This window comes from Ochlerotatus camptorhynchus, unplaced genomic scaffold (assembly GCF_037179485.1).
Source record: "Ochlerotatus camptorhynchus isolate MF236.1 unplaced genomic scaffold, CSIRO-AGI_Acam_v1.1 ptg000129l, whole genome shotgun sequence".
NCBI classification, from domain to species: domain Eukaryota; kingdom Metazoa; phylum Arthropoda; class Insecta; order Diptera; family Culicidae; genus Ochlerotatus; species Ochlerotatus camptorhynchus.
In genome coordinates, this window is record NW_027040619.1 from 377,162 (window position 1) to 401,135 (window position 23,974).

Here is a 23,974-nt window from a genome sequence, read left to right on the forward strand (position 1 = left end):
CGGTCAGCAACGGCTCGGTGCGTGCTGCTTTCGGTTCTTTGCAGGAAGTTTGTTTTTCTTTTCTGGAACAGTAAATTGGTGTTAAATTGTGGAAAAAATAGTTAGTTGATGGACTTTTCGATTAACAAAGCTGCGTATTTAACGGAAGACATCGATTGGAAGAAGCTCTAATGAAGAACTGCTGCGAAATTCTACAGCATAATTAAATTAAGTGCATTACGTAATTGGGTACAGCAGTGGAAGGGGTTCCAAGTTCAAAATATACATTTAACTGTCTCATTATTGTGAAAATCATTAAGTATACCGTGCCGTCGGTTGGTGTTCTAGTTGGATTAACTACTCAATATGAAGATCCCGTGACTAAACCTCAGCAAGGAATGCGCCAAACCAAGTGAATAATCCACCCGCCAAATCAATAATCCTCGCAATACCAGCTAAATTCCCCTGATAGCTGTCGGAACTTGTAGGGATTTCGCAAAACGAACCAAAAGCAATAGAACAAAGAAGTCCTGAAAAGAGTAACCGTCAAGCTCCGACCGATGGTCAGTCGAAGAGTGATATCCGCGTAAGTGTGAATCATGAAGAAGACAACCGAATCCCGGGAGAACCTGGTCAACTCGGTGGGCTCGCTGGCCACCAACACCGACGATGGTCGCGGTGGGATGGAGGCGGACGTCGATGGGAAATCGATCAGGAGTGCCGTTTCGGAGTTCGACCGGGAAATTCCCGAGTTGATTCTGACGAAAACGGAGAAGAAGTTTCTGCTCAGTGCCGAACGGGGTGATTGCGCAACGGTTCGAAGGTAGGTCTTTGCATGTATCCATGTATGTTAGGGGTGGCTTAATGTCAGTTCGGTGGACAGAGTAACAAGGTCAGTTATAACCAGTTATAACGTTTTGTATATGAGGAGCAACAGGCACGTGCCGTTGCATTTACAAGGCTTACAAGCACTTTTTGCATGTTTGCTTGCATGCTTCCATATTGCAGCTGGTTGACGTCAATTTGAGTATGGAACTCTTTGAAAAGGTAATCCCAGGATTTCGAATACCATTTTGAGGTAATGATGACACAAGTAACTGGCAGTCGCAATTAGGTGTAATGGGAAAATTGGATGTTCTGAGTGGCGCAACGCGGGACTTTGGAATTCGGGCAAAGCTGGGATTGCTTGTGAATATTTGAGGTGGACAAAAGGGTGAACAAAGAGGTGACGGTCTAAGATTTTGTGAAGCAACTGACAAGTGTTGAGGGAATTTATATCTGTTAATGTAACCAGTTCGTTTTTGTTTGCCAATCTGGTTGAATGGTATACTTAATTATCTTAAAGATAAATCGTCCCACTCAAACCTTTGTAGGCGGTAGGACCATAATCATCACTCGGATATGGGTAGAACTTATCTGCAATTAGCTGACCAAAAAACTTAAAAATACGTCCCACTAAAATATTCTTAAAATACAATCAATTTGTTTTGTTGGCTATCGACAGAAGAGACGTAAAATACTTTCGTCAACTAGAGTTGACCAAAACATTAGCCAATCCCCTTACCATTGTTCTATCCCATCGCTTCATTGTCTTAGTACATACATTTTGAACGGAAGGGGGGATACCCCCGGGGAAACGGCTTCATTTTTCTTCAACCAAAACTCTTACGTGATACATCAAATCACATGAGAATTCAGAAATGAAGTGATTGGCGGGCATATTGAGTATGGGCCCTTTATAAAAAGGGAATGAAAGATTTCTAAAACTCTCGAAATTTCCTAGATTTTCTTGAAATTTCTTAAGTTGCCGCAATTTTCCAGATACAGCAGCCCTTAAGATCCTTTTATTTTCTAAAAGTTGTCTGAACTGCCTTGAAATTTACGTATCTTTCATAAAGATCACTTTCCTTAGTATATTTCTCTAGAGTTCTTGAAGATCTTGGAACTTTCCTGAAATTCTTTTTACATTATTTATTTATTAATTTATGTATGAACATCAACAAGCGTCATCGGCCCCAATGATGTAATCTAAACTAAACATGAAAAATACTAAAACTAAACATCAATAAGTCAAAAGTCATCTCGTAAAAAAAGTAAGAGGTTATATCCAAGACTCGACCGTAGATTGGATGTAGGATTACGTGCTCGGTATCAATATTTGGCAATGTTTGCAGAAATTTGTCTAATTTTCAATAGTGACCTATTGAAAATTGATAAAGTATTAATGAATACTAGATAAATTAACAATCGATTGGTTTGTTTAGAATTAAAATCCATCCGCTATTGACAGAGTTATAAGTGATCAAAACCTAACCACTCTTCGTAACCCGGTCGATTTTTTTTAATTGCACCCCCAATATGTTGCCAAAAGACGTAATCCTACGTCAGAAATATGTGAAAATTGATTGTAGGATCTATAGAATACTCTTTAACAAATTTATGGTGGTCCATTTTGCCGTGATGGTTGAGTAATGCTGAGTTGAGTGTTCAACACGGATGAGGCTGTCGAGCTGTACGTTGTTTGGAGCAAAACTGACACGCTTGGCATAGATGACCCGCAGCGACTCACGAAGAGTTACTGATTCCGATCCATAGCATAGCGGTGTGGCTTCTTCCTCCTTCTATGGTTGCTCATGTGGGCTCTGCAGCTCGCTGCTTGCAGGCAGCCTTTCGTTGAAGAATGTTCAACGCCACACGCAGAAATTACTGCTGCTGCTGATACCGACGACCGGACACCCCCCCCCCCCCCCCCACACACGGTGATTGAATGAGCACCGTTAAGTGAGACCGCATGGAATTCGATTTTTAAATCTGTGTTAGGGAAAGCGCTTTTTGCAGGAAATCGGTGATAATTTTGATCACCATTGCAACAGTTGGACATTTGGGTAATTTTCAATAGTAACCTATTGAAAATTAATAAAGTGTTCATTTTAGCAGATTGATAGATAAATTTCCAATCGTTTGGCTTGTTTAGAACTAAAATCCATCAGCTATTGACAGAGTTATATGTGGTCAAAACCTGACCTCTTTTCGTAATGCGGTCGATTTTGGTTTTTTGAAATTGATCCCCCAATATGTTGCCGAAAGACGTAATCCTACGTCAAGAAAATAGCTAAACCTCCTGCGAAGCAGCTGGCGAGTCAGGTCAAAGTCAAACAGTGCGGAGACCCTATTGAAGAGTCTCTGTAAACCACCGATTGCGCTGAACATGCTGTAATTAGTTTGCTGTATGGGGAGGTGCAGCATTGAATTATTCCGTTGGGATCTGGGTTGAACATTGATGTCAATTCGCTCAAGGAGAACAGGGCAATCGGTGCGTCCTTGCAAAATATCTGCAATTAGCAATGTCCTTGCTGTATTTTTTCGGACCGACAGGGGCTCCAGATCGATCAGTTGCAAACGACTTTCGTAGCTAGGCAATCGGAAGGGATCCGTCCACGGCAGTTTACGTAGCGCAACCGTCCAGGCAACCGAGCAGTATTCTAATATGGAGCGAGAAAGGAGCAGTACAACGATTAAAGGCAGTAGATATCCATGAAGTCTTTGGCAATCCTGAAGATAAACCCTAGAATTCTGGAAGCTTTGTCGACGGCATACGAGATGTGCTGCTTGAAAGAGAGTTCCCAAGTGGTGACAGAAGAACATTCCTCTCATTTTCAGGTGTAGTTAACACAATGTAGACATAAGTGCGCGATTTATTTCGATCGTCATGTGGAAGCTGTTGTAGTGCCATAAATGAGTTATATTTTTGGAAATCTGTCTGAAAATGCAGTGCAATATAGCAGTCAAAACACAGAAATACAAATTTTAATGCTTCCGACGTAGTCGCAGCCCACTTCTATCTGGAGCTATTCCTAAAAAGCACCTCTACCTTGTCTCAACCGCTGCCGCTGCTTGGGATTAGAAAGGTAGGCAGTGAATTTAGAAGAACTAAAATGCCGGAAATGCAACGAGTGACACTGACTACATTCAATCAATTAGACTATCAAAATATGTGTAGTGCATTGCTGATTTGTGGAGTAGTGTTAAGCTAAAATAAGGCTTGTTCAATCTTAAGATCAGGTACTTATTGAGCTTTGACTATATGTTTTTAGTATTACTTCTACGTGAAGTCAACGATTTACATAGTTGAAGATGCTAATTTCAAATAACAGACTGTAGTGGTAATTTTTATACGATAGATGGAGTAGATGAAAGCATAGAGTTGATAGTTCCGTTAGAGTACGGCAGTGTGAAGATTGTATATAGATATTAGAGAAGCGAGCTAGGACAACTTTTAAGGAAGGTACAAATCGGTTTTTTCATCTCTCTTTACCAAACTCCCCCTTTGGAGAGGGATGGTGAGGGGTGTCAGTGGTGGCGGGGGGGATTATATACAATCTTCACACTGCCGTACTCTAACGGAACTATCAACTCTATGCTTTCATCTACTCCATCTATCGTATAAAAATTACCACTACAGTCTGTTATTTTAAATTAGCATCTTCAACTATACTTATTGAGGTTGAATAATGAGGACAAAATTAGCTCCACGCACTACTAATCAACTATATATTAAGCCTACTGTTAATCTGGGAATTGCGAACTCTGTCGAGTTAATTTTTCAAGTGAGCAAGAAAACATCTTGAAAATCTTCCGAAGCTTCAAACTGTTTTGCTGAAACAGCTTACAAAATCGTATATACATGCTGTCAAATGAAATCTTGGCTCCTCCTTCTCTGCTCCACAAATAACGTGTACATGGTGTTGGGAGTGCACCTGCCCACAAAGCTCACATGACTCTTATAAAGTTTGATTAAATTCTTGTTTCAGCAATTCGTAACCCAGTTTTGGCATTATTATAAATATCAAATAAAAACACTTATTCGAGCATCACGTTCGATGTTTTACATTATCCGCCTACTAAGGTTGATGTTTCGACAGTTTCATAATTATAATTATTAATTTGTTTTCAGTAGGAGGTAATACCTTTACTTGTGTTTCAAACAGTAACTACCTACATGACTTCTGAGCTCTTTTGAATGTTTGGCTCCCGTTTGACAGTTCGACTCGGCTCCCAGATGACAAGCATTTTGAGTTAGTTCGCAGTAATGAGCTGTTAATCAGCTTTGTACACCTTAAATCAACCAAAAATCAGCTTCTGTTCTTACTGTTCAGCTTGAATTGTTACTTGGGTTGTGTACCCAGAATCACACCTAGGTCCTTAATTTGGCTGACTATACTTGACAATAATAGCCTCTTTCTAGCGCGAAAAAGAGATAATCGAGCATTTGGACGGGTTAACCTCCATATGATTCAGAATACACCAATCACCAAAAGTATTCAACTGACGTTGAAGGAAGCAACAGTCTTCAATTGAGTGAATTGTTGAAGATCATCTGCGTAAGTTAATCGTGGTCCCTCAATTACTAGATTCACGTTGTTGAAGTAAATCAGGAAAATCAGCGGTCCCTGGGGTATGCCGGATGTGGCAGCGAACATACGGCAGTGGAGCGAGCAGCCATGAAACCATGCTGGTCGATACTAATATACGGCTTATAGTGAGCGAGTAACGGTTCCATAACAAAGAGTTCGAACAATTTAGCAACAGCGCTAAGCGAAGTGATGCCACGGTAGTTGCCAACGTACTGTTTGTTTCCTTTCTTGTGTACTGGAAACATGTGCGCTAGCTTCCAACAGCATGTGAAACGCCGACGTCCACGGACCGTTGAAAAGCGTGCAGCAGTGGAGATAACAAACTGTCCAAGTGCGTTTTGAGAAACACCAATGGAATTTCCTCAGGACCCGGATTGTACGACGACTTGAGTTTCGAGGAAGCCCTGGAAAACATCGCGGGATAGATATCAATTTCATTCATGGTTTGGCCAGATAGTGGTACGTAACTAGCAGCCAGTCGGGCATGGTCGTCACTCAATCTTTCGTCCGTGAAGGCACTAGCGAATTTTTCAGAGAACAGCTGACATATATCTTGCGTAGATGAGGCCACGGTAACATTATATATCATAGGCGACGGCAGACCAGCTTCATGACGTTGTGCGTTGACAAACTTCCAAAACTGCTTGGGACGTAGATTAAGCTTTCTCTGCAATCCACGTCGATACTGAAGAAAGCACTGTTTCGCAACTCGTTTGTATTCGTGATTGATCCTGACATAGTGACGTTGAAGGGATAGTGTGCGGTGCTTGGTGAATTTCCTAAGAACGGCTCTCTTTCTGGATTTCAGTCGGCGAAATTCGCTCGTATGCCATGGTGGATGGGTCGTATGATGATGAATTATTTTCGGAACGAGCCAGTCAATGACATATGCCAAGAGATTGGAAATAGTTTGAGCGGCGAACTCAATGTCAACGGTGTCCAATAAGGCGGCCCAATCTAAACTGAGAATCAAGGTACGATCGCCCAGTTTGATCGACGTCCACACCTGCTCTAAGCATATCCAAGCATTATTTTCTAGTAACCTCGCTTTAAACTAAGAATTTACAGCCATTAAAACACCTCCACCTTTAGCTTTCCGGCTATTAAATAGCAGCATTCCTATCGCAACGAAAAACTTCGTAATCGTCGCCGAACCCCTGACGAGAGAGCGTGCGTGAATCCAACCATGTCTCCGTGAGAACAATGATGTCGTAGCAAAGAGCCGAGGTAGCTACGCGAAAATTGTCGACATCACAGTTGATACCACCGACGTTCTGGTAGTAGACGGATATCTCATGCTGGCAGTTGGCAAGATGGATGCATGGACATGATGTGGCTAGTGCGGAGGCCACAGAACCGGAAACACAGCTAGAAGTTGAAGCGGTGACAAACGAGAGGCTGAATCGTCAATAATCTTTCCATTAATAGCTTGTTGGAAGACCCCCGACCTACATCTACACTCAGGGCCGAGACGACTATGCTGACTTCCATGAAGTTTTCAATATTGCTTAAAAATTTCTCAACTTTCCTAATGGAACTGCCATGATGTTCTTTGATCTTCAAGGAGTTTCTTGCAATTTTCGTGAAGTTTTCAAAAATGTGATCCACATATTTTTGCCATATTCTGGAATACTCCCTGCTTTGCTTTCCTAATGTATTCAGAACTTTCCTGAAGCTGTCGCAAGTACTGTAAAATATCTGCACTTGCTATTCTCAAACCTTCTCTCTAGTTCTTACGATCCTCCTGAAGTTTTTGGTACTGTGCTTCCTTGGAGTCCTCTGAAATTCTGCGAAATTCTTGATATTTTTTTCTGAATTTTTCTAAACTTCTCTGATGTTCTGATAAACTTCCTGAAAACTAGGAATTTCTCAAAATTTCTTTAAACTTTCCTGAAATTATTGAAACTGAAACCGACCGTTCAGAATGATTCAACGGATGTGAAATGAGGGAACATTTAAATTTAACGTGATTTAAAGTATTTCAATGCAACATAACATTTGGTCACTGACAATCAACACATTTTTCAATATGTTATCTTAACTTATTTCTGGAAGAAATTACTTGTGTTTTATACCATTAGTATCAATGTTCCGTCATATCGTATCTTCAAGTGATCTTCGCAAGCGCCACATTTCGTTCAGGCTCTTTGGAACTACATGTGATGAAATATGAAACGAACCTTTTAAAGTGAATTACACATAACAATGTTCATCACTTACTCACACATGAAATCTGCCTCGACTAACCTGGAAGATCGCACCCTAACCCTCACTGAACCAAAGGGCAGGGTCTTCTATGAAGTACCAGAAGTTATCCTAAAATTTAAAAAACTTAACTGGAGTTCTATCGACTTCAATTCCCGGATGTTCTTTACGGTTTCCGGAGAATTCCGGAAGATAAAAGGAAATAATTAATGCAGTTTTAATATTTCCACTAAAGTTCTTGGTTTTTTTTTCAAAGTTCATGAAACTTCACCCAATTTATCAAGACTAATTCTTCAAGATCTTTAAAATCCCCCGAAAGTCTAAACTTTCCTGACTTTTTCGATGCATCCCGGAAGTTATTAGAACTGCCCTAAACTTTCCGAAACTTCTTCCTTCTTCCCTAAATTTCTCAAAATGTGGCCACCTAAACAACCGGTTACCGGAAATATTCAGGGTTCCCGGGAGGCTTGCCTAATTTTTTAAATTAGTTATATATTTTCTCTATATATTATTTTCCATTGACACTGCTCATTAGCTTTTGCACAGCACCTTCGCCTACCATTTTTACCACTTTAGACCAATCTGTCTTGAATTTTTCAACTGTATCCACTGGTTTAACATGTTGCCTTTGTCAAAGTTCAGAAAGTTTCGATAGGGCGAGCCTCAGGGCAATTTAGCGGATTCATCTCTTTTGGCGCATATGTGACTTTATGATTCTTGTACCACTCTAACGAATCCTTTCTACAGTTCAAACGAAATATCGAGCCTTACTCTTAATGGAGCCCATCAGCGCCCGCACAGTGGAAACGGACACGGAATCAGCGCATTTCTTCCATTTTCCCGCATTTGCTGGATGTCCTCGACTGCCCCGCCGCTTCGTCGAAGTCGCTGCTTTGAAACTGCCCATTATTTTGCGATTGGTCGAAATTCCGGGCGATTCGGAGGATTCATTAGCTTGGAGACAAAATCGATCTTGTTGTGGCAGTTGGTTAAATCGGACCAAAAGATGACTTTGCCCGTATGTTTGCGGATGAACGGCAATACACGGTTTTTCAGGCATTCTTCGATGTAAACTTGAGATGTCATCGTCGAGGATGTGACGAATGGTTCCGTTTTCAGGCCACAACTGCAAATAGCTTGCCAAATCATGGCCTTCTTCGCGAACTTGTCGGCAAACACGAACTCGATTCTTCCCGGCACATCCCCACGTTCAGTCGCGATGTAAAACTTTTGACCGGGAAGCTACTTAAATTCGCGTTTGACGTATACGTCATCGATCAAAGTGCAGCCGTTGTGTTTCGTCAAAACACGGTCGTACAAAAGCCTACACGCTTTTTTGGCCACGGAATTCTGCTTCATGTGCCGGTTCGGATGTTTACTGGCTTTGTACGACTTGTATCCTTCCCTGGCAAAGATGTTCCGCATCGTTTGAAAGTTGGCGTTGTGCTTTATGGCCACATCTCGGATCGAAATACCGGGGTTGGCTTTAACGTACCTCAAGAGCTTGCTGCGCAGCTGACGATCCCTGGTTCCAGTTTTTTTTTCGTAGGTCCGCTGATTAATTTCCACACTCAAGGTTTCCTTGCAGGTTTTGAGCACTTGACAAACTGTTGTTTTCGGAATCTTCAGCACTTTAGCCAGCTTGGAACTGGACCGCTTTGGAATTTCCAGGTGTTTGTGCACAATTTTTTTTTCTTCATTCGAGTTCCATTTGACGTTATTTCTGAACTCGGTCGACTACTTTGATCAAACTTGCACCAGTTGTTCTCTATAGAAGTGTTAACAAACCACGTCATTCCAAACAATAGAGGCGTGCTAGCGGCGCGCGAGGGGCGTACTAATGTACTTTTATGCCGTTTTAGTTTGATGAACCAACGATTGCTCAACAGCAGTTTTCAGCTTAAATATGCACTGGGAATTCCCTTGTTCACTGCTGATTGTGACCGCTGCCATTTATATTTTCCAAAATTTATTTGAACGCACGCAAATTACGAACTAATTTATGACCATGAAGGAGACGTAACCCAACAGCATAATTACATATGATTGAGAGTGATTGAAGGTGATATGGACAGTGAGTAGCAGAATCACTATTGAAATTGCATATTTCATCCATTTTCTGGCCACCCAGTAACAGAATCGTTCTGAGGATTGCATGTTAAAGCTATGCTCAAGATTCTATGCAATTAATACAAAAAATCGTGTATTTCTAGGACGACTTTCAGTAATGGACAGTTTTCCCGGTGGTTCTGGATATCTGGGGATCCTTTTTCCGACCACCCAGTAACATAATCGGTATGAGGATTGCATATTTCATCTATGCTCAATAGAATAAATTACAAAAAAAACATTAATCTCTAGGCTGTCTTTCAAGAACTGACCATTCACGGGGTTTTCCGGGAATCTTCAGACCATAAGCCTCTAACCATTTTTCTCGGTCCAACTGGCCAACTACAAGTCCACTCGATTCCCTATCTGTTTCGCTGAAATATTTTTCAATATTTTCAGACTGGCTGATTCTTTGTTGTTTACCTTTTTGACATTTCACCATAATAATTTCACCATTTAATGTATGCGTGAAACTGATGAACCTCGAAAAAAAATCGGGTTCGAACCTAGTCGTTCTTCAGGTTGCTTGATGGCGAACCTAGGTTGGTAACTGGCGTTCAAACTATCAGTTTGACAGCTCTTAGGTTGCAACCCGGGTGAGGGTTCGCTTCAAACTAAAACGGCATTAGTCAACCTTTAGCTTTAGGTAGCAGTAACACTTCCTTGAGCAAAAAGCAAATAGATCAACACGGCAAGAGAGCACGATGCGGACTGTGATTCATGTGTTAGTTATTTGGAGTACACACTTTAATAACTACTTTTACACGTGACGGAATCCATCTTTGACATAAAAGATGAGACGTAAACAAACACGCCATGTAATATTAAGTGCTCCGAGACTGAAAAGTTCGTTGTTCGACGAAAAGTACGTTTGATTGAGCTATATTTCGCGTCTGTTATGACTCAAATTTATGTCAAAATTGACGCTCGTATATGTCACTCTCAGAGCACCTAAATTTACATGAATTTGATGCTCGACACAATTGATGAACTATTTATTTAAAGCAACTTTGCTGAACGAAGCAATTTTCTAGCTCTACTGAATCAGTTATTTCTGCATTTAGTTCTTGTAAATGGTGTATTTTAGACCCTTTCAGAACTTTCAGCGCCTGTTTCTGCTTGAATAACCAATTTGCTATCGCTTTTTTTAGAGCTATGTTCGTTAAAAAATTATGTTTACTGACATAAATATACAGCCATTCCATTGCAAAACGATGTAGTAGTTTTCAGAATTTCGTATTTTTTTTTTTAGTTTTGTTCCTTATCGCAAAATATTAGACTTGTATTTACTTTTATTTTGTCATAAGGGATACCATTTGCATGCTAGGATGGTCCAAAAAAGCTTTTTTTTTTCAAAAATAAACTTTGAACCACTGGGCCGATTGCAAAGATCAAAATATTTAATGAGTACGTTTGACTAGTACTGTTGCATTATATACCCAAATATTGCACCTAATATATACCCTTCGCTCATTTTCAACTTCTATTCAATTTTAATACTGCCGTACTCTAGCGGAATTATCAACCTCTTCAGACCTTTCTCTGGCTTATAAATTATCACACTAAAACTTCATGTTAGCAAATGAAAGTTAATTAAAAATACTTTTTAAGAAAAATATAATGATATAAAAAAATGGATTTTGTATTGAAAAAAAAAAAAAAGAACATTGATTGTATCGAGGGGGGCGACTCTATCTTTGATGCAGGAAAAATTGTGTTTTGCTGTGGTTAGCTGCGCGCACGCTGAGTAGATAGAAAGAAGATTGATGTCGATTATGAAGATTTCCTGCAAAAAGATGTGAGAAATGAAAGAATATTTTTCGAAGTTTGATTCGCTAGTGTGAGATTTGTTGAGCATCTAGAATTGAGATTTAGATGTGTCGCCCCCCTCGGATTGTATTTGGTTTTTGATGGTTTCCATGGACAGAGGGCGCAATATATTTTTATATTTTTCCTTGAAAACTTAGGCTTTTTTACACAATATATCAAAAAATCAGCGATGTTTTTTTTTGTTTTTGTTTTTGAGTTATATAATTTTACAGTTATCAAGTTTTGGGTTTTCACTCAATACTCCTATGCAACTAGACTACCGTAAAAATTTTCAAGGAAAAATATAAAACATATTGCGACCTCTGTCAACAAACAATAAACTTGTTTCAATGTTTTGAAAAAAAAAAATTTTTTTTTGATCAGTATTACATGGAAATGGTCACCCTAATGATGAAATAAAAAAATACGGGTCCAATATTATGCAATAAGGAACAAAACTACCAATCTTTACGAAATTCCTACAAACACTTTATCGTTTTGCTATTGAATTGCTATTTATTAGATTGTTTCAAAATAGGTCAATCCTGGAATTTAGAATGGTAGTTTGTGAGGTCAGAAACACCCTGCCAAAATTTGAAGTCATATGGTTCACGGAAACCCCTCGCTCAAACTGCTTGAAGTTTTTATGGGGAAAATCGACAAAATGTATGAGGCACAGTGCTGATAAAAATCATTCCTTCTACACTCAACTTAGCTGGAAAGGAAGACAAGCTTAACAGATAGACTAACTACCTGCATGAATTTGAATTTTGACATAAACACATAATCTTGATCAAGGCAATCACTGATTATCGAAGTCAACATTTGATTTTGTTCATTCATGGCTGGATGTTTATTATCGCCTGTGTTGTTGTCAATATCAATGTTTATTTTCATCTAGGTGGGGATGATTTTGAGGATCAAATGCAAAATGATTATTTTCATATAACACAAATACAGCGCTGTAGAACGTGCTGCGTTGGGTTATATACACAGATTGATGGAAAATTATTGCCTTATGCTGAATTGATGATAATATCGAGGTTTTAGGCCCTGGAATCGACAATATTCAAAATAATCAACAAACGCGTATTCGTTGATGCATGATGAACTTATTTCAAGACCAACAATTGAAATGGCCTTAACTGAAGTGCCAGTATCAAACGATGAACGAACCCTGCAAGTCCTTGTAGTTGGCACCAACTGCTATCAATTTGGGTGCGGGCTGTAATCCGAGGTCCTTGTATCGTGCGTATAGATCCTGTAGTTTTAGTTTTGCTGCCTGTTACGTGTGGGCGAAGAGAATGATTTCTTCTTGAGCTGATGACACTGTAGGTTATATCCTGCAGTAACTCTGGGCGGTGGTAAAACACTGTTTAACAATATTAAAACAGCACACAAACGAGAATCTGTAATATTTCAAGAATAGGTATCACTAACTCTCAATTAAACTATAGAAATGGTTACCTTCGCTCAGCTCGGAATTCGTTAGTTCATGCAAAATTCTTATCGAAAATTCATCATTTACGTGGTGTGTCAAGTAATCTGTTATGTGTATCAATAGCTCATCCCAAACTTTAATTCCATCCTTCGAAGTGCAATATTTCAGGCCAAAATCGATATCAATCCGAAAATTTGAACAGCAATTTTTTGATAAATATGCATAGTTTTTAATCGAGAATGTTGGAATATGTGCAAACAAAACTATAACAGAATCATATTGCGCATTTCCCATCAAACTGTGCAAATAAGCATGTTTTACCTTGTTAAAAAGTGTGATAAAAGTGCAAGTTTCCTTCTAATCGGTTTGTTGTTTTCGGTGCACTTTTTTCTTTTTTTTATAATCCATTTATTTGTAATGGCTCAAATGCGGTAGCTTTGCGGAGCCAAATTAATTTAAATGTAATTTTTTATAATTTGTTTTACAACTAAAGTTAGTAGAATGGAGGCCGAATACTCGCGGTTTACTCGAGATTAATAAATACATTTATTTAGAAGATTGGAAGGGGGCAAAGGGAAAGGGATATTGGTAAATCTTCTTTCTGCTTCATTCGATGGATGAGTGTCACTGCACTGTATTGGCGGGCATGTGCTGTGGATATCGAAGCATTGAAAGCACATCTGAAATGATACAAGAGGGGACTTGGGTTGGGATAGTGATGAAAGAATTAAAAGACAAAACACTACTACATACACAAATCAGCACTTTTTAAAAATACGTTAATTAATCTCATAACATCGAGATCACGGCAAGCCAGAACGTCTCTTATTGGTGTATAAGGTTGTTTCCCTCGGGCCCTGAGGGATTCAATTAGTTCGGATTTCGCCACATGATGTGAGGTGCAAGACCAGACAACATGCTCAATGTCGTGATAGTCGTTTCCACAGGCACACAAACTGCTGTCTACAAGCCCTATGCGGTAGCGATGTGTGTTTAACGAGTAGTGATTGGACATGAGCCTGGACATTACCCGGATAAAATCGCGATCCACGTCCAATCTCTTGAACCAGGGTTTGATCGACACCTGTGGGAGGATCGAATGTAACCATCTTCCCAGTTCAACATCATTCCACTTTTGTTGCCAGTTGATGAGGACTTGCTGACGAGCAATTGTGAAAAATTCATTGTAGGCGATTTGTCGCTCGTAAATGTCGCCTTCCATAGCGCCCACCTTAGCCAGCGAGGCTGCTTTCACATTGCCCGGGATAGAGCAATGAGAAAGGACCCATACTAAGGTGATGATATGTGAGCTGTTTGATAAAGCACTCAGCGACGATCGTATTTCGTTCAGGAAATACGTCGAGTGCTTCATCGGCCTCATAGAACGCATAGTCTCCAGAGAACTTAGACTATCCGAAAAAATGAAATAGTGAACAGGGGGACGTGAGGAGATCTGCTCTAACGCATACAATATAGCTGCTTGTTCTGCAACGCATACCGAACATAGTTTTTTAAGCTGATATGAGGCACTATGGAGATCATTGTATACACCAAAACCAGTGGACGTATTTATTGTGGACCCGTCAGTGAAAAATCTCTTCTCGGCATTGACGTGGCGGTATTTGTTCGCGAAGATGGATGGTACAATCAGGGGTCGATGGGGCTCTGGTATTTTTTGAATTTCCTCCCTCATTGAGAAATCGAATCTTACGGAATAACAACTGAAATCGTGGGATACTTCATTGGTATTGAACGGGGAGGGGCTAATTTCCAGAGTCATGTACTCGTAGTACAAGCTCATGAATCGTGTTTGCGGATTTCGCTCAAGCAGCTTCTCAAAATTATCGATCACCAACAGGTTCATGACTTCACAGCGGATAAGGAACCGAAACGACAATTCCGCGAACCGATCTGGTAAGGGAAGTACGCCCGCAAGTACTTCCAGACTCATTGTATGCGTCGAATGCATACAACCTAGTGCGATTCGTATACAACGATATTGAATCCGTTGCAGCTGCAAGATGTGGGTGTTCGCCATCGATTGGAAGCAAAAGCTACCATATTCCAAAACCGATAGAATGGTGGTTTGGTAAAGTCTTATCAGATCTTCCGGATGGGCTCCCCACGAAGTGCCGGTAATACAACGAAGAAAATTGATTCTTTGTTGGCACCTCTGACTCAGATACGCAACGTGTTTTCCCCAAGTGCATTTGGAATCGAACCAGACACCTAAATACTTGAAAGACATGCTGTGAGTGATTGGTTTACCCATAAGTTGAAGCTGCAACTGTGCTGGATAAAGCTTCCTAGAAAAAACAACCATCTCAGTTTTTTCCGGAGAGAATTCGATACCCAGATTCATTGCCCATGTAGACAAATTGTCCAAGGTATCTTGCAATGGTCCTTGCAGGTCCGGTGATTTTGTCCCAACAACGGAGATCACGCCGTCATCGTGCAATTTTCGGCAAGACAATCGTCAATGTCTTTAACATAGAAGTTGAAAAGAGGGACTCAGACATGAGCCATGAGGGAGGCCCATGTAGCTAATTCGTGAAATTGCTGAGTTGCCATGAGAGAAGCTCATTTGTTTCTCGGACAATAAATCGTACAAGAAATTATTGATAATTGGTGAAAGCCCATTGGTATGGAGTTTGTCCGAAAGGATGTCGATGCAAACAGAATCAAAAGCCCCTTTAATGTCCAAGAAAACTGAACCCATCTGCTGTTTTTCAGCGTAGGCTAATTGGATTTCAGTTGAAAGCAACGCAAGGTAGTCATTCGTTCCTTTGCCCCTTCGAAATCCAAATTGCGTATCTGAGAGTAAGCTATTTGCCTCGAATCATTTTCTCCAACAATTTCCGAATGCACGACAGCATCGCAATGGGACGGTATGAGTTATGATCCGACGCGGGTTTACCGGGTTTCTGAATGGCTATAACTCTCACTTGTCTCCAATCGTCCGGAACAACGTTGTGCTTCAGGAGTTGATTGAACAAGTTTAACAAGCGCCTCTTAGTGACGTCTGGGAGGTTCTTGAGCAAGTTGAACTTGATTCGATCCATTCCTGGAGCCGCGTTGTTGCATGAAAGACGAGCAATTGAGAATTCAAGCATCGAGAACGGGGAGTCCGTGTTATTCGTTTCCACCGACGTATCGCGAGTGTTGTTTCGAACCGGAACCGAATCAGGGCAAACTTTGCGCGCAAAATCAAAAATCCATCTGTTATAGTACTGCTTGTCCTCATTGACCGACGATGGCGCGTTACGCATTCTCCTGCCGACATTCCACAGCATTTTCATGGAAGTTTTTCGCGTTAACCCTTCGACGAACCGACGCCAGTAGCCGCGTTTTTTAGCCTTGATCAAGCTCTTAAATTTTTCCTCCAGTGCCGTGTACCGCTCAAAGTATTCGTAGGAACCGTGCTTACGAAGTTGTTTAAACACAGTTGACTTCTCATTATTCGCGTTGGTGCATTCCTTGTCCCACCACACAGTGGGAGGACGTTTACGAATGGAAGCACCAGGAACTGGCTTCGTTTGAGCTTGAAGCGCGCAATCCACTATGAGCCGCGATAGGAAGGAGTACTCATCCAACGGAGAGAGAACGTCGACCGATTCTGAGCCGCCACGGACCGCGTTCACGTATTTTTCCCAATCGATGTTTCTCGTGAGATCGTATGCGATGTTGATTGGATGTTGCGAAGATGAGCCTTCTTTTCCGATTTGAATACTGAAGATACTGTTACAGCATACTCCTCAAGGTCTTCTTGCAACAGTCTTGTTCTGTTCGCCAAGTGCCATTCGGCGATAATACCCGCCAATTGTCTTCCAGTCGACAACTCACCGATTTAAGATCGACGCACAATGTCCTTACCCAGTTTTGAAGAATTTAGCAAGTGCAGTAGAGTTGTCGGACTGAACAATTTTCGTCCAACAGAATTGTCGTTCACAACTTCCACACTACTTCCAGTATTGAGACCGCTACAGCCGGCAGTATCTTGATTACTCAAACGCTGTCGAAAAAGAAAACAAAATACTGTTAGTCATAAATACTTTTAATGTTTACAATGCAAAGGTTTTTAATAATTAATTAACATTTTTTTAACTGTTTAGTATTTGTAATGTCCTTGGTGAATCGTGGGAATGATGATTAATGGTTGTGTTTCCTGGGGTTCTTTCTTCAATTGTTTCCTGGCTGCTGAGATTTTGAGTAGACCTGAACGTAACCTCTTCTGCCGCAGGAATCTGTTCCGGCTCTTGATTTGATCGCTTTCTACCTTCACTTCGCTTTCCGAAACTATCCACGGTGATAGGGAAGCCAGATTATTTTCACAGTCCAGAAAGTTCCGAAGTTCCACTTGCTGCAAGAAAAGTAAATCGGTTGAACAATAATGTTCACAACATTACAAATACAGGTTTACATTCTCTAAGCGGGAATCCCGAGTCCAACAACAAACGCTCTCGTTCATCCGCCATTTTCACTCTTCTATCCACTGCTAAAATGATACAGTCGATATGTCATACACGCATATAAAATCCATAATGAAATTGGGTCTGTCAAAGTTATGTGCAAAGCATGTGTATCGCACATGGTACATGCATATAACTTCTACGCGAACGAATGCCTTTAATGTTTATTGGATTGCTAATAAAACGGAACTGCTTTACGCTTGATACGTATAGGGATTCATTCGGAATAAAAGTGTCAGACTTGGAGTTGAATATATATATGATATATCTGATAAAATTACCTTATTGATTTATTTGAGTGTAGGTGGTGCTGTAGTGGATCGATTTTCTTCGTTTTTAAAATGTAGAATCTTTGGAGTATTGGGGACATTTTGGCTCGAAACCGGATGTGAATCCGAGTTAACCCTGAAAAGTTATTAGCGATTCAAATGAACACCATCTGCCTTACTTTCGGGAAGGGCCTAACGTGCTTTGGCGGTATTTATTTTTACGAACAGGCATACGAATAGCAAAGTTTTCATTGGTACAACAATTTTGTTTCACCATGAAATTGGCTGAAATTTTCACAGCAAGTAGAAAAATGTTTGAAATTATTATCTACTGAAAATTGGAACAGATTGCCCAAGTGGTTCCAGTTTTATTCCGGGTTTCCAAGAGGCCATCGGGGGGGAGAAAAGGTACCTAGACGACTGGAACAAAGTGATGCTGGAAATCCACAGCAACAGGCATCTATGGGTAGTGCTGACTAATATTTTAACACAACTCACAACCTGGTTCTAAATACTGAGTGTCCACCGGTGACTCGAATCAACCATAATCGTGATTATTATGTATTTTTGATCAAAATATGTCTTGATTATGCAACTATATGAGACGAAGTAAAATGGTGATTTTTAATAAATTGGCTGGTTCCCAGTGATCACTAGATGGTCCGCCAGAAAATTCGGAAAATCTGTAAAATTGATTGCTGTGTAAATTTGATCAAAGTAGGCCTTGATTTGTTCTGATACTATACTTGTTTACTTGGGTAGGGAATAACCACTGGTTAGTAGATACATTTGGAATGGAATGGATTAAGTTTAGAAAGCACTCTTTTAACAATTTTGGAAATGCACAAAGAACACTGCCCGCTTTTTCAAAACTACGAAAATTTGAGGAAAATACACCCAATAATACATGGGTAATCTAAGCTGACAGTGGCAAGTTGACAAATGGACAACATTGGTCTGAACCCGATCGATCTTCTTAATTTGTCAACACGTCTCTCCCATCTTAGTTTACCCATTTTCAGTAGGTTCAATGCTATTCTGCTGAAATTTTGGGTAGTTTTCAAATAGCATTCGGTATTGAATTCTGGAATTATCGTACAGTATTACTATAATCCTTCTTTCCAACTTATTCCTTTATCCCACAGAATTATCCTGGATAACAAGAACGATCCGGACGAGTTCGACATCAACTGCGTGGATCCGCTGAACCGTTCCGCTTTAATTGCCGCCATCGAGAATGAAAACATCGAACTCATCCGGTTGCTACTAACGGAGGGAATCAAAGTTCAGGTAATAATGCATGTCCGAAGCAAGTATAGATTTTTACGACTCCACGTGTCGGCTTGGATATTTGATTAAATCGTTTTATGATGCACCACACACACCGGTGCACTGCCGGTGGTGTTTGCTAATGTCTTATTTATCATATTCTCTCCCGCGCCGCACAAAGGATGCACTGCTGCATGCCATCAAGGAAGAGTACGTGGAAGCGGTGGAAACTCTACTCTTATGGGAGGAGGAAAATCATATTCCCGGTGATCCCTACGTGAGTTTCAAATCTAGTTCCAGTTGGTAATGAACTCTAAGCCTGTTCTCTCCCTTAGAGCTGGGAAGCCGTGGATCGTTCATCGTCCTCCTTCACCGCCGATATCACCCCGCTCATTTTGGCAGCCCACAAAAACAACTACGAAATCCTGAAGATTCTTCTGGATCGAGGAGCAACTCTTCCGATGCCGCACGACGTTCGGTAAGTGTTCGTAAGAATAGAGTCCGGTTGTCACCTTGAGGACTTTCGGAAACCGGCGTGGCATGCTGGAAAATGGAAGAGCCACAACCGGGAGGAAATCACGTAAATTGATTTATGTAATCGCCTCCGGAGCTGTTGCTTCTGTATATTTATTAGCTGTACGTGCTAATTCCTCGGGATCAGCTGGTGGTGGCGTGTGGCACTATTTTAGTTCACACTCCGTTCGAAGGAGACGACACCTTTAAAATGCATGGTCACGAGTTGGGAGTTATAAAATCGATTCACATTTCTGCTACCAATAGATAAACACACATTGCGATAATAGTGCTCCTGACTAACTACTGCGAATCACCTTACATTTCACAGCTGCGGATGCGACGAGTGTGTAACATCGAGCGAGCAGGACTCCCTCCGCCATTCCCAGTCACGCATCAACGCCTACAAAGCACTGTCGTCCAGTTCGTTGATTGCACTCAGCTCCAAGGATCCCATCTCGACCGCCTTCCATCTGTCGTGGGAACTGCGACGGCTCAGCCGGATGGAGTCGGAGTTCGGGGCCGAATATTCGGTAAGGATTATTGCGGGGGAGTAGTTCTATGTGGATTTTCTGGAAATGCATGCATGCTGGCACGTACGAAGCAAAATAGTCGAATAAGGTGCTCAGATTTGTAGATTTATAGAGTTTACTAGAAATCAAAATTAAGAATTAACAGTTACTGTTTACATTGGAACTAAAAGCAATTGGCTTGTAATTTAATAATTCAAACTCAGATGCAGAGATGACATTCTGTGAAGACATTTTGATGTCATTTCATGCTTTGGAAGATTTATGAAGACATGTTGAAATTGACGAAGACATATGAAGAATATTAAGATTTTGAGAATTATACTTGTCCAACTTGAGATCTTGATAAATATTCAGAGGCCATTATTGAAATCTTCGATCTGTTGGAGATATTTTAAGTGCTGAAAGTGTGTGAAATGCCATTTGAATGTTTGAACAACTTGATGTTTTCATCATTTTTTAGTTCTTCATCTTAATTAAGCCGAAGGCATGAAAAATGATCGAGGGGATTTGATTTAATTGTTTGATCAGCTGAAGATCTATTGAATAATTCACAAATATCTGATCAACCAGCAATCTTGTGATACTATATTTGAGATATTAAATATTCATATTTTTTAAACAGTTGAAGATCTCCAGAACAATACGTGATGAATCTGAAGTCTTTTAAAAGGAATTAACTGAAATCTTCGATCAGCTGGAGATCTTAAAATACTTTCTGATTAACCTACCGTATTTGAAGAATATCTTAGAAACGACATGTGAATTTTTGAACAGTTGCAGATCTTCAGAATAATACTTGACCAACCTGAAGTCTTGAAAATCTTGAGGATTTCTTTGATATTTTATCGAAAATCCGTGAATATCATCGAAGTTCTCTAAAATATTACGATGGTTTCTGTACTTCAACTTCTACTCAGTTCAAACTAGTCTCCCCGAACTTCTTTCCAATTCACTGAGCTTATCAGCTCCGTCAAATTGTTGGCTTTTCCATAGCTCAGAAATGATTTCTGAACTTCAATGAAGTTATACTGAACTTGTACGAGTTTCCCAAAACTTATTCCAAGTTTCCTAAACAGCTACTAAATTTCCTTAACTTTTTCACAATTTCCTCAACTTCAACAACGATCCCTGAACTTCTTCCCAGTTCCATTTAATTTTCACCCTCGCTTAATACTACCAAGATATCAGAACATCTATGAACTTCTTCAAGCTTTCGGGAAGAAACTTAACCTTTTCTACAAACATTCCTGGGAAGTTCCCTGAAATTAAACGAAAATCCCAAAACTTCGTTAGAAGTTTATTTAGCGTTTTTGAAGTAAGATATCTGACAAACTATTACGACATTCCCTTAACTAATACGAAGATCCCTGAAGTTCTAAGATGTCAAGCTGAACATTGCATTAGGTCCTAAGTAACATTGACAGATTCTCTTCGTCGACTTTCTCTTTGTATCCCCACGGCCATGTAAAGACAGTCCCAGGTATTTTCAGCAAACAAATCGAGAAAGAATGTTTTTATCTAGCATCTAATACGACAAACACAACAAAGAACGGTTATGGGCTCGAGTTTTTAACGAAAGAGAAAGTCGACGAAGAGAATCGATCAATGTTACTTACACTGATAGGCAAAATAAAGTGCCCACCCCATCATTTTTGAAATTTCTCTCATTTATTTGGTTCAAATTCAAATAAACACACCGTAGTCTGTTTCGATGTCTTACCTTTATTATTCTTTTAAAGTTACACCTATGGAATACTGAAAATATAAAGTTTTACTTGAAGTAAAAGAAAATCAATTTGGATTGAAAAAGAAAACAGTGACAAAAAAAAGTGCCCACTTCAAAAATCGGTATGTTTTCGATAAGTTTCCATCGGAAAACCCCTCGATTGTTTTTGTTTTGAAAGTTTGACATGTATTGAAGCAAACGGGTGGAACTGGTGCATTTGTACACGTGATCGCATTTGAATCAGTTGAAAAAAATGGAGGACGTAGTGATTTCGAAAGCAATTCCCGTGTGTATCCGAAAATTGGTTGTTCGTGATGTGCAAAACGGTGAATCGCACCGGTCTGTCGCTAGGAAGTACAATATCAGCAAAACAGCGGTCGGGAAAATTCTGCAGAAAATGAAATCGTTCGGATCAGTGGTGGATCGCCCTGGCAGAGGCAGGATGCGCAAAACGGATGCGAGAACGGACACCAAGATCATGCGTGAAGTGAAGAAGAACCCGAAGGTAACTGTCCGCGAGATCCAGGAGGCTCTTCAGCTAACAGTTTCCAGTCGAACTGTTCGTCGCCGTCTCGTAGCACAGGGGTTGAACAGCAAAGTTGCTCGGAAGCGCCCATTTATCAGCAAGGCAAACAAAGTCAAACGGCTTAAGTTTGCTAAGGAGCATGCTGATAAGCCCCTAGAGTTCTGGAAAACGGTTCTCTGGACGGACGAATCAAAATTCGAACTGTTCAACCGGAAGCGACGGGTTCGTGTGTGGTGTAGATCGGGTGAGGAGCTTCAGGAGCGCCACATACAAGGCACGGTGAAGCATGGAGGAGGAAATGTGATGGTCTGGGGGTGCTTTTCGTGGGGTGGAGTGGGAAGCCTGGTGAAAATCGACGGGATAATGACGGCAGATTCCTACATCGACATCCTGCGGGAAAATCTGGAAGTTTCGCTGATCCAGACGGGCCTTGAGGAGAAATTCGTATTCCAGCAGGACAACGATCCGAAGCATACTGCCAAGAAGACTAAGTCTTTCTTCCGGTCATGTCGAATTAAACCACTGGAATGGCCTCCACAAAGCCCGGACCTCAACCCCATCGAGAATTTGTGGGCGATTCTCGATGCCAGGGTTGACAAAACTGGTGTTACCAATAAAAATAACTATTTTGAAGCCCTGGAGCGCGCCTGGGAAGAACTAGATCCACAGCACCTGAAAAATCTAGTGGAGAGCATGCCGAAGCGCCTGAAGGCCAAAGGAGGACACATTAACTATTAGGCTGGTATTCTTTTACTTTATTTTATGTTTTCTGGAGTTAAAATGCAGTGGGCACTTTTTTTTGTCACTGTTCTTTTTTACACCCATTTTGATTTTTTTTTCTTCGAGTCAGTCTCTTCTTTTTATCTGGTATTCTATAAGTGAAACTTAAAAAGAATATAAAGAATAAGATATAAAAAATACTACAGTGTATTTACTTTAATTTGAACCAAATAAATGAGAGAAATTCAAAAAATGATGGGGTGGGCACTTTATTTTGCCTATCAGTGTAGGACCTAATGCAATGTTCAGCTTGAAGTTTGCTTAGCTTTTTCGGATTGTCTTGCCTCCAATAACTTTTACGCATTGCGATGAGTTTCTACAGAGCAGTGATGGCATAATCATGAACAAATTGATATTTTTCCGCTCTCATACGCTCTCAATATCATGCTTCATATATTGATTTTACAAGCACCTTTGATATTGCGAGACTATTCACACAAGTTGAAGCTGAGAGTTGAATCGACGCAAAACTGATTCCGTTGCACCTTGTTTTCTTAGAAAGGGATGGCAGACACGAAGCGACTACTGCCAGCCGTTAAGCTGGGTTTAAATAGGGCAAGTCAATTGATCAAGTCAGTTGAATTCAACTGACTTGAACGCGAATTGAACGTGTAAGCCATGTCATTCAACTGACTTGATCAACTCACTTGAATTGAAAAAAGTTGAACCAGGCTCAACTTTTCAAGCCAATTGAATTCAACTGAGTTGATCATTTGACTTGCCCTATCTAAACCCAGCTTTATGGAAATTTCGGTTGCGCTCGAGTGTAAAGCTGGGTTTAGACAAGGCAAGACAAGACAAGTGAGTTGATCAAGTTAGTTGAATGGCATGGTTTACACGTTCAATTCGCGATCAAGTCATTTGAATTCAACTGACTTGTTCAATTGACTTGCTCTGTCTAAGCCCAGTTTAAAGCAAAAATCATGAAACTC

At 40.5% G+C, this 23,974-nt stretch overlaps 1 protein-coding gene across 2 annotated transcripts in view; it reads left to right on the forward strand.

The window, feature by feature from the left end:
- The window catches only part of LOC135700139 (transient receptor potential protein-like), a 52,479-nt gene continuing 28,505 nt past the window's right edge, over window positions 1-23,974 (forward strand). For both annotated transcript variants that reach the window (XM_065220556.1, XM_065220557.1), the window contains exons 1-5: window positions 1-802; window positions 18,841-18,985; window positions 19,146-19,241; window positions 19,300-19,442; window positions 19,809-20,010. In XM_065220556.1, coding sequence (XP_065076628.1) covers window positions 579-802; window positions 18,841-18,985; window positions 19,146-19,241; window positions 19,300-19,442; window positions 19,809-20,010 — 810 coding nt within the window. In that variant the 5' untranslated portion in view covers window positions 1-578. The remainder of the gene's footprint in view (window positions 803-18,840; window positions 18,986-19,145; window positions 19,242-19,299; window positions 19,443-19,808; window positions 20,011-23,974) is intronic.